The 12,228-nt window shown below is 36.9% G+C and overlaps 1 protein-coding gene across 2 annotated transcripts; it reads left to right on the top strand.

Moving 5' to 3' along the window:
• Positions 1–4,270: 4,270 nt before the first annotated feature.
• On the top strand, positions 4,271–10,545 carry LOC311076100 (myeloperoxidase-like). 2 transcript variants are annotated; one of them, XM_084103995.1, is made up of 15 exons: positions 4,271–4,326; positions 4,731–4,790; positions 5,893–5,992; positions 6,084–6,259; positions 6,359–6,491; positions 6,574–6,703; positions 6,800–7,006; positions 7,100–7,457; positions 7,606–7,766; positions 7,879–8,137; positions 8,230–8,400; positions 8,551–8,788; positions 9,018–9,214; positions 9,862–9,897; positions 10,085–10,545. In XM_084103995.1, exons 2-15 carry the CDS (start codon positions 4,733–4,735, stop codon positions 10,165–10,167), a joined length of 2,307 nt encoding a protein of 768 aa, XP_083960121.1. In that variant the 5' UTR covers positions 4,271–4,326; positions 4,731–4,732; the 3' UTR covers positions 10,168–10,545. The 2 variants fall into 2 exon arrangements, with proteins under 2 accessions (XP_083960121.1, XP_083960120.1); XM_084103994.1 differs by lacking the exon at positions 4,271–4,326 and having other exon boundaries at positions 4,769–4,790; positions 5,896–5,992.
• Positions 10,546–12,228: the final 1,683 nt, after the last annotated feature.

The raw sequence follows: 12,228 nt of genomic DNA, 5'->3' as shown, positions 1-12,228 counted from the left end.
TAGTGATGTGGCCCATTATTTTAAAGTGAAAAACATGCTAACTCCTCACTAATTACTCAAGCGTTACCTTGTCATCCCGCATGAACTACTAGTGATGTGGCCCATTATTTTAAAGTGAAAAACATGCTAACTCCTTACTAATTACTCAAGCGTTACCTTGTCATCCCGCATGAACTACTAGTGATGTGGCCCATTATTTTAAAGTGAAAAACATGCTAACTCCTTACTAATTACTCAAGCGTTACCTTGTTATCCCGCAGGAACTACTAGTGATGTGGCCCATTATTTTAAAGTGAAAAACATGCCAACTCCTCACTAATTACTCAAAATTAATGTTTTGACTCTATTGCATTCAATTGTCTTATCAATTAAATTTTCAGTCACATTTATTAATACAGTTTAACGTTACTCATAAATAATAACATTTCGCTCTGTTCATGCCTTCTGCTGCAAATTCGTTTCGGATGATTAGCCTATTATGGTGTTAAACAAGAATACACTTTAAAACCTTAAAAATACCTTCTTTAATCGTTTAACCATTTTGTGTTTTATTTACTGTGAGACACAAAAGGTATTTTCTCCTATAGACCCATAATACACTAAAACACAACATAAATTCACAAAATATATCAATTTTATTAGCTTGATGTAATTCAAATCTTTAGAATCCATACGTTGTTTGCAAGAAACAGATCCAAATTCAGCCCTTTATCCAGTGATCTTCATCTCCATTTCCGCTTCTCCCGAAACGTTACGACATGTTTTACGGCAGTGATATCAGACGCTTATTGGCTCTCGCATGCTTCATCACAGATTACGACATGCCGTGTTTAAATTGGTGTACTATATTTGAATTGGAGAAGCGCGCGCGCCTTCACAGAGCGAACAGCGAACCGAAACCGGATTAACATTTTCATGGATTAATAATTTATATTCTGCTCTGTAACGTTACCTCATACAATACTGCCAGAGAGGACTGCGACACATCGTCATGTGAACAACTTTTGGTACCGGTTTTGATATTTTCTCAGTAAATAAATGATTGTGATTATACCTGTCTGTTGTTTTTCTTTATAATTCTAGCCTACGTAACTTAGTTTACAGAAATTGTTAGGGGTAGGGGTAGGATTAGTTTTACTATGTTTTAATGCTATATTGTTAATAAAACTGCCATTTCCCTACACATATCTGTCCATTAAGTTTTATCCTTTTAATTTTGTCAATAAAATGGGTATGTTTAGGTGTGGGAGTAGGGTTAAGAGATCTTACATTTATAATCTATAAAATGGTAAAAGGGAAATTATACAGATATCGTTATGATATGAAATATTAGTAAATAGTTTACATTTTTTAGCTGTAAAATCGTAATAATGTTACGTTTAAACGTTGCAGATACGTCCATAATTAACGTTATACGTTTCAGCATCGAAACGTACAAAAAAGTATGTTTTCTATCTTTGAGAAAATTACGTATTACAATGAGACCAGGCTGCACTAGTAGTTCCTGCGGGATACCAAGGTAACGCTTGAGTAATTAGTGAGGAGTTGGCATGTTTTTCACTTTAAAATAATGGGCCACATCACTAGTAGTTCATGCGGGATAACAAGGTAACGCTTGAGTAATTAGTGAGGAGTTAGCATGTTTTTCACTTTAAAATAATGGGCCACATCACTAGTAGTTCATGCGGGATAACAAGGTAACGCTTGAGTAATTAGTGAGGAGTTAGCATGTTTTTCACAAGTAATACAAGTTATTTAATTTTATATTTAACACATACTGTACAGGCACTAGTAATATTCTAACAAACATTGTAATCTGGAAGATGTGGTTTTGCGATTATCGCAATATAAATGCAGCCAATTTCTTCATTAAGGATGCAAATTGTTTTTGACAAGAGAACATCAATGTTTATATTCATAATCCTAAAGAGAAGTCCTCCTCTGGCGGCTACTGTAACATAAAGGTAGGTCTTTGGAGTCTAATAGTGAACTAATCCAATCATGAGTGTCAGCATCACTTCCTAATTATTTAAAATTTTAAACAAATTATCATTATTAGTATTATTCTATGTTTAAGTTTGAAATAAACAGAGAACATGCGTCCATCCTTTGGCAAGAGTAGTAGTCACAATCTCAACCTGTAGCTAATGTATTTGGGGGAATATAATATTCATAAACTGGTTTCCACTAAGAACCCATTTGAGGCACAAGCTTCTGAAATGTTATGACCATGTTAAGAGTAAAAAAAAAACCCCCACAATTGTTCACTTTTTAGACATGTTACTTTTGTGATTAGTAATTAATTGGTTATTCTTTCTTAGTTCACAAGTAGTTCTCAGTGAGGATACATTTCTTTAGTAATAATCAAATACCTACCAAGGAACTACCTTTGTACTAAATTAGATATTACTTACTGCTTAGTTAATATTGCTTCCATATTAGTTAATAGTATTAAGTTTGGTGTTAATGCAGTACTACCTATTACTTCCTGCATAGTTACTTGTTAACTACGGACCATTATTCTAAAGTGTTACCACAAATCTTTATTAGCTTAATCTATAATCTGCTCCTGTAATCATAATTGTGTGTGAAAACGATTAAAAGTGCTTGCTGTTTTGCTGCCTCTAGAGTTCATTCCTGTTGGAAACTGTAACGATACAAAATGTTGCCACAGGTACAAATTTTTTTCTCTCTCTTAGCCAACAAAGTTAAGAAAGTTCAAGTAAATACTTTCAACAGATCTGAAAAATTCTGCAAGGCCAGAAAAATGAATTAGTTGTTTTTCAAGTCTGCAGGCATTTACTTTTAGTAGTGAAATTGCAATTACAATTATGAAATTAAACTTGCTGTGACCTCAATTATGAAAGAGTCTTATGGAATGAGGATTTTTGAAAAACAGAAATTAAAAACAGAGAGACATTGTGCCCAGTAAAAAGTAGCGAATTGGACAAAAAACAAATGACCTGATAACACATTTGATTAAAAAAATATTTTGATATTTGATAGGTTTAAGACGAGTATTAAATATATATTTTTACTGGTAGAGCCCTTGTGTGTGCCAACATGTTTTACATGCAATAATTCTGTGACCAGGAAAGCAAAGCAAATCATAACTTCATAATCAGGCTCTGATTCATCACATGGGGTTTGATGTCATAAATTCTATGGTAAGTGGAGTGCTGGTAAAAATTAACACACAACTTCCTGATCTATAGTGATAGATTATAGGTTGTTATAGGCTGTTAAACAATTTAAACTATTTTAGTTTTCTTTTTTTTTAATTTCCTAAATGTTACAAAAGTTTAAAATACAAACATACAAAAACATGGTGACAGTAATATACACTGTCTACCAGTCAAATGTTTCAACCCACTTTATTTTAATTTGTTACTCTGCATGACCTTAAAACGTTTTCTCTTAAAGTATTGTGCTTGAATTCTTAAAATGTGTGGACAATATAAATTGCGTTAATGTATGAATATGATTTTTTAGTTTAGTGTCCAATTCACACTATTAACTAGTTGCTTTAATTAGCATGAATATTACAAGGATATTGTTAGTTTGTTAGTACTAATAAAGCACACCCTTTTCTGCATGATCATATTCTACATCCATTAATCCTACCCAATACCTAAACTTAACAACTACCTTACTAACTATTAATAAGCAGTGATTTGGAGTTTACTGAGGAAAATTATAGTGAGTCAAAATGAATAGTTAGCCAGTGAGAATTGGACTCTAATCTAAAGTGTGACTGTTTTCGTTTTATATATACAACATTTTATTGTATTTATTGTTATTATTATTATTATTTAATGGATGAACTGGAGCAGACAATGAAAGAAAAGCAGCCAACAAGTGCCCATCAAACTCCTGTGTTGTTGTAATTCTGAGATATAAGAGAGTGGTTACTTTGACTTTGACCACTATGTAAGATAGTTTTTGGAATTTTGGTAACTACATAATTTCATTACTTCAGTTTAATGAGTGAATAAATGATGACAGAATTAAAAAAAATTGGGGGAACTACCCCTTGTGTCAGTATTAAGACAGTATTACGTACAGAAATACTTAGCTACTGTTTATGCATTCCTTAATGCATACTAAGAAGTGTCACCTCAAAACAATTAGTTATAGAAACACTACACATGGTAAATGTGAAAAGGAAGAAGGAAGTAAACCAGTTGCCCCGCCTAGGACTCCCTCAGTGATGCTTAACAGAGTGAGGATGAGGGACGGTATAAAGCACGGCTGCTGCATCCAGTCAGACCAACACACTCTCAGAGCCTTGAGTCCGGAACCAAAGAGCCTGAGACCTGTAACCAGGTGAGAAATGCAACCAATCTAAAACTTATCGTTAGATGGCTTTTTTTGTTGTTGTTGTAAATAAATTTAATTGCACTTTTTACGTAGTTGTTGTGAAACTCTGTGATGCTGATTGCAAATGCAAAGTATAAATGCAAATGTATTTTTAAGTCGTCAATTTAAGTCAATTATTTGTTACATTGTATAGACACTTCTCACTCTATCATATGTTATACTCCAAATGACTAACATTTTAATCTTACTTCGTTTTTAAAACAAGTTAAATTTATTTATTTAAATGCTTTTTTTTTTTTTTTTTACTTAAATGTAGAGGAATTTATCTTCCAAAACTGAGGAAATGCATAAAACAAAAAGTGCAATTTTCATAAACAATGTTTTTCATATGGTCACACTTTGTGTTTCAGAGATGAATCATTGCACCTTGCTTTTTGTGGTCGGGTGCTGTTGTGCCCTTTCAATGGGTGGTAAGTTTATCAGTTAAGGTCCTGATATACTCAAGGACTCTAAGTTCTTTTTCGTTCTTCGCTTCGGAAATACGTGACCAGCGATATACTGTTAGCGAAAGTCGCAATGTTTTAGATGAATATGTGCTGCACGCTTTCCTCTCAATAACAAAATAAACATACAACAAAAAATAGAAAACAGCAAGCTTTTTTAAAGGAAACATAAGAAAAGCATCTGATCATAACAACTTGGATATGTTTGCACAAGCTCAGAAAATCGGCACTCCAGTAAAGTCACGCCAAGTTTATATATGAAGACCTCCGATGCAAAAGCCTCTAAAAGCCATCTATTAAAAATTGAGATAATAATATTGAGTGAATGCTCTCCGCACTTAGTACATCAAATACTTTCACTTCAAACTCACTAAATCCCAGCCTCATCCCATTCAGAAATGTCGGTACTTAGGTAGAAACCTATACATAGGAGCCTGATAAAAATGTTAATATTAAAGAAAAACATTAGACGGACTTAGAGGCTTTTGCATCTGAAGTCTTCATATATCACTTAATTTATACAATAGATTTCTTAAAATCAAGCAGCTTTACAGTATTAAACATTAAAAACGGTGTCAGTGTCTCATGTTATCCAAAGTACAACTTAATTCTCTACTATAAAGCATCTCTCCAGTGTGTTCATGTTTTTCTTGCGGACATCCGACCTCGACAGACTTAACAGAAGAAATGAACCTTATCTATATCTTATCTATTTCCTTATCAAAAAAAGAAAAGAAAAAAAAACGGAGCCTCTGCGCACGCCAACCTATGATGTAATCACCTTGGACCAATGGTAGTACGAAGGTGTTTACCAGCTGGAGTGAACTTTTCTGGAAAGTTAGCTTTGCAAAGCTGTTTCAAACTGCCAAAACGAACTTCATCTTGGCCTTTTTTTTTTACAAAACGTCCTTTTCCATTATTCAATTTCACTTGAAATATATTGGGGGCCTTTCAAAAATTAATCAGCTAATGATTAGCAATATAAAAAATACAGGTACACTAAAATTAGTCATTATTAGTATTTCTGGGGCAATGAATTGATGATTTAATACCTTTTTCTTTTTTTTAGCAGAAGACGAGAGTCGTTTAGCCAGGAGACGTTTCATTCTAGATTCAATCGAGGAAGCAAAGCAAATAGTAGATGTTGCTTACAAGTATTCTCGTGATGAGTGAGTAAAATTTGTAAGAATGTTGCTCAATATTCCTGTGCCATCATTAGTCATTGATCTATTTTATTTTTATAAATCTCCCCTCTTCCAGGAGCTTAGCAAGGGTGCGCAGAGATGTCATCAAGCCTTCCGACAAGTTACGTCTGCTGAAACAGCCAGCTCGAAAGACACGAGACGCTGTGAGAGCCGCAGACTACATGGGGCAAACGCTTAGACTGATCAGTGAGAAAGCCCATCATGTACACAAGAGGTCCATCAATGCTACAAGTATGAGTAAAACATGTTGCAAAGCTTGCAAAGCTCAGAAAAGATCCATCACTGACTGATGTTCCTTTCTATAAACTGTTGTTATGTGTTTTCCCCTAGATCTGCTCACTCAAGACGAGCTTAACACAATCACACGTCTGACAGGGTGTACTGCTCAAGTCCGGCCCCCTTCTTGTAGGACCACACCCCACATAAACAAGTATCGAACTGCCAGCAATGTCTGCAACAACAGGTCTGTCTTGCACTCCTTATTCAGAGTCTTAATCAAAGACTCAGTGTTTGTCTTGCTAAACAACTAAATTTATAATTCCCAGGAATAACCCACTTCTTGGTGCATCCAACACCCCTTTTGCCCGATGGTTGCCTGCTGTCTATGAGGATGGCATATCCCAGGCCAAAGGATGGGATCCCAACAGATTGCTTAATGGTGCAGTGCTGCCCCTGGTATGATGGAGATGATAATGAATAGTCTACCTGACAATCAAGTAGGCCACCAATCAGTTAACAAAGTCCAAATTCTGTCTACCTCATTGATTACAGGTCAGACTGGTTTCCAATCGTATTCTAAGCACTGCAGATGCTGACGTAGAGAGTGATCATGACTTTACCTTCATGCTTACACTCTTTGGGCAATGGGTTGACCACGATCTGACTTTTACGCCCACCTCACCAAGCATTAGGTCCTTCAGCAGTGGCCTCAACTGTGACGAGAGCTGTGAGCGCTCTGAACCCTGCTTCCCAATTCCGGTCAGTTAAAGATTGTCCTTCTGTCAGATATTATCCCACTATTTTTATTGTATAATAACGATCTTTCATGCTATACTTATTGTCAAAACACAGGCTCCTCCAGGAGATCAACGCCTGCGTCCTGACTCCTGTCTCCCTTTCTTCCGTTCGTCACCGGCCTGTGGTTCTGGGAACACCGCCTATTTCTTTGGTGGGGTCCCCAAAGTTCGGGATCAGATCAACGCTCTAACAGCTTTCCTAGATGCTGGACAGGTTTACGGGAATGAGGATGGGCTAGCAAAGGAACTACGAGACCTGACCAATGATGGTGGTCTTCTGCGTGTCAACGATCAGTTCAAGGATAATGGACGAGAGCACCTGCCCTTTACTAGTGTAAAAAGTAACATGTGTGCCACGCGTGGGAAAACCCTCAATGACACCACCCTAACAGAGGTGCCTTGCTTCATTGCAGGTCAGTAACTTTTTAATTCTTAGAAAATCTTATGCCTTCATATGCAAGTATCAGGCATTTTCCTAGTCGTCATTGGTAAATGCAGCATCTAAAATGTGTGGTATATACCTACTATTTGCAAATGCTAATGAACTCTTGATGTGTGCAGGGGATGTTCGTGTTGTTGAGAACATTGCTCTTACCTCATTACATGCACTTTTCTTGAGAGAGCACAATAGATTAGCTCGTGCCCTCCATGTGCTCAATCCTACCTGGAATAGTGAAACCCTCTATCAAGAGGCAAGAAAAATTGTGGGTGCCTACAACCAGGTAAAGACACTCAATGAAAAGTGCATTAACACAAGCACAAACAGTTACATGTGGAGTACAACATATATTCAACATATATATTCATATATTCAACCTCTCCTTTCTCTTTTAGATCTTGGTGATTAAGGACTACTTGCCGATAATTGTGGGTCCTGATGCTTACAATAGACGCCTTGGACAATATCCAGGTTACAATGAAAATGTGGACCCTACCATTGCAAACGTCTTTGCCACTGCAGCTTTCCGTTTTGCCCACCTGGCCTTCCAACCCATCATATCTCGTCTTGATGAAAATTACCAGAACCATCCTCAGTTTCCAAGTGTGCCCGTCTTTGAAGCCTTCTTCTCGCCATGGAGGGTGATATTCGAGGGTGAGTTTGTGAGGCTTGTTACAGCATACCTACAGAGTCCTAAATCTGTTTTCTTTTAAGCTCACTTTATTTCTGCTTTGCTTTTTGTGTAGGGGGCATCGATCCTCTGCTGCGTGGACTGCTTGGTCGGCCGGCAAAATTGAACACGCAAGACCACATGATGGTGAATGCTCTTAGAGAGAGACTGTTTGCCTTTACAGCCCACATTGCTTTGGACTTGGCATCCCTCAATATGCAAAGAGGCCGTGACCACGCTATACCAGGTAAATATTCTGGATTCATACACAACATGCAAAAAAAAAAACTCTTGGAAACCTTTAAATCCAACCATGTGAAGTCAACTCAGCTTCATGCTGCATTATAACTCCATGTGTTTTTTTAGAAGACTTTATTAATCTGTTGTTTCTCACAAGGCTATAATGCATGGCGTCGGTTCTGTGGACTGTCTGAACCTCAGAATGAGCAAGAATTGGCTGTGGTGATGAACAACACTGAATTGGCTCGCAGGCTGATTGAGCTTTATGGCACCCCTAAGAACATTGACATTTGGTTGGGAGGTGTTGCTGAGCCTTTTGTTCCTGGTGGTCGTGTTGGTTCTCTTTTTGCCTGCCTTATCTCTACACAGTTCCAGCACATTCGCGAGGGTGACAGGTAAAGATTTCTGTGTATTTAGTCCAGGGGTGTCCAATCCCTCTCCTGGAAGAGAGAACCTGCTAATCAAGGTCTTCAGGAAATTTCCAGGTAAATGCCCTGTGGCAGGTTGGAGCTAAACTCTGCAGGACACTGGCCCTCCAGGAGCAAGATTGGACATCCCTGATTTAGTCTAAGAGAACAGCATGTGTTTGAGTGGTGTTAATGTCAAGTTGCACGTTATGTTCAGGTTATGGTGGGAGAACAAAGGAGTGTTTACCACACAACAAAAAGCATCACTAGCCTCTGTGTCGCTGGCCCGCATCATCTGTGACAACACTGGAATCAGCAGAGTTCCCAGAGATCCTTTCCGCTTCACAAGTTCAGCCGATTTCGTTAACTGTGGGGATATCCCCGCCTTCAACCTCAACCCTTGGATTGAAACTGGTAAGGCACCACAGTATTAGAGTTCTTAAATGATTATTTGCTGTGTGGTCATACATAAATCTTCTTCCTCTGACTGCAAATTTCTAAGCTTCTTACTGCCTTTGTATGTGCTTGTAGAGGTTGATTTATGGTAGTATAGGCAAACAGGTATTGAAGACATTTTATAATCTGTTCGCATGGTCACTATGGTTTGGTTCACCTGTGATTTGGTAATTGGCCTTCATGGTGTTGGTGGCATCAACATTACAGACATTGGAAAAAAGGTTAGACAAGTGTTTGTTTTTTCTTAATTGCAAGGAAAAAGAAAAGTAATGTTGTTGTGCACATGACCTATTTACCTTAAAATGGCAATTAATTCACTGTAAAATCTCTAAACTGGACACTGCTTGAGTAATTTCTTTTTTGCTGTACACTGTACTGGTGCAGTGACATATATTAATACATTTGGATATCACAACTGTCAAGCACTGTTTCATGAACTGCACACCAAGCCTTTGTAAGCTGTTTAGTCATTTCTGCCTTTCGCTTGCTTCTTTGGGTTTTGCTTGGCTTTGGGGCCTCTTTCACGTTTAAAATAGTTTTTCCCCTTTAATGTGAACACTTAGGCTTATAGTACAAACATGTAACATATATGCATTACCTTTCAGACACCGATTCCTTGATAGGACCTCAAGGACAACCTGGTAAGCTAGTCATACATCAAACATGGCCTTTAAATATTCCTTCAACATAAAGCTGCCAACCTCACTTTCTTTTTAATTATTTAAGCCAGATACCATAACTGACCAACAGAGCCAAGATTACAAATATGATATTCTGTATGTATCAATATCAAATATTTTAGTTTTCACTAATATTTAATTTTTCCAGGTCCACAAGGTGTAGCGGGCCCGCCTGGACCTCCAGGACCTCCAGGACCTCCAGGACCTCCAGGACCCCCAGGAGCCCCATGAGCCCCAGTATTAATACAGCAGGAAATAATCCTACCAATTCTTCTGTTGGCGCCACCCTTTCTGTCTCTGCTATGGTGGAATTCTATTCCTAATCAATTAAGGAATTCTATTCCACAATCAAATGATGAAGCACATCATTTAACTCATTTAAATATAATTTTATTGAAATATTCTTTTTTATATTTTGTCTTTTTGTATAACTTGTTTAACTGCGTTTTACAAAATTGTTTATAATTTTTTTAGGCCTAATAAGATCTGACAAATGGACCAATGAAAACAAGCCTTCGGGCTAATTTGAGTACATTTACATTCATGAATGTTGATTGATATACATTGTCTCTTTTTTAAACTAAATAAATTGAAATTGACCAAATAACCAAACATCAGGGTTGTTCTTCTGCCAGCATTCCTGGTGTATATGAATTCCAGTTCTCATGCATAGGAACTCGGACTTTGGGCACTGTGACCTTAAAGAAAAACTATAATGTACAGCTAACTGCTGAAATAATCAACCTTAATTACACTATCATTAGCTGAAGGGAAGAGGATACAGTACTTGCCTTGACTTAATTCATTACTATTTTCCTTTTATGTAAATGTTTTATTTATTTATTTATTCATTCTAAATGCAGTTGTGTACAAATGCACATATCCATGCGGATAAGAAAAGCCAGAAAAAAAGTCAATGAAATGCAAGTTGTAAATCTGCGGTAACACTTTATAATAACTGCACGCTATTAATCGTTAGTTAAGCATTAGTAAACAGTTTTTAATAAACATAATTTATAAAGCATTAATATACATTAATAAGCCGTTTATAAATACAGCTATAAATGCTTTATTCTTGATTTGTAAGCATATCTATAATGTGTTTAATAATTGTATTTTCATACTTTATTAATGATCAATTTATCATTTCTAAATGAAATATTGCATAATTTACACCAAGTTATTTATGAGTTGTCACTGTCAGTGCTCATAAGATCACTTAGAAGGTGTAAATAAATGATTAATAAACTACAATTATACTTTATAATATGTACAATTATAAAGGGTTATAATTTAGAAATAAAAGGCCATTTTCTGCCCTGATTTTAGCTCTCTGATTTAAACGCTCTGTTGGAAGGGATGTATCTGCTGTGAGACTTCAGTATAATCGCCACTGCTATGATTGGCTAACATCTTTGCATATGAAATAAGTATTACACTTGGAACTCTCTTCGAAAACATTGACTATGTTTTTACTATTACAGCTCTCGAGAATAATCGTGTGAAGTGTTGATCATAGCATCATATTAAGATCTCCCTTCCCATGAGAGGTTGCAGTAATGAGCATTGTAGCTGATGACAGACATGAATACAGTGATCTGTGGATATCTGCACATTCACAAATGCTTTAATCATAACTAAGAATGCAAACATGATTTAATTAGGAGATTCATTGTGCAGAGTAGACATCATCATTGATTATAATGGGAGTTTTGGTGAGAGTCCAGAACTCAGCCACTGATAAACTCATGCTGTGATGGAAAAGATGGACCCTTTTCACAGACTGTGATGACGCCTTTTAAAGATCATCAGCATTGTAAATCCTGCAAAGTTTTTTGTAGTATCCTGCATTAACCAATAGGTGTCATTTTATAATAGGTGTCAGCCCACTGATCTATATAGAATGATTGGATAGCTCATGATGTCATAAAAAGTGAAGCCGCATAGACAGTATATACACTGGACACAGCGACCCCATAGGTTTCAATGGAGAAAAGTGAAGTCAATTAGAAGCACTCACTTCCTGATGGCTGAGCGTACTGCGCAGACTCAAACTGAGCTTGACGACGTAGATGTGATGTGAGCAACCCGTCTGTCTTCTAGTAGCTGTGCCAAGAGAAATCTGAATCATTCCCTTCCAAAACTTGCAGAGACGGAGAGCGTGAGTAGGAGGTGTCCATGAGCTAGGAGCAGGAGCAACTTTTGCTAAGTATTCTGATTAATTATTTTGTCATTTTGCCTCCACGTCCCCCTGATTGCCCGCAAGCTTCTCCTCCTGTCCATACGGTAATT

This window comes from Abramis brama (assembly GCF_963993115.1).
Source record: "Abramis brama genome assembly, chromosome: 25".
In the NCBI taxonomy this organism is placed as follows: domain Eukaryota; kingdom Metazoa; phylum Chordata; class Actinopteri; order Cypriniformes; family Leuciscidae; genus Abramis; species Abramis brama.
Note: the sequence above shows the minus strand (reverse complement) of the source record. Positions and strands in the feature narration are given on the sequence as shown.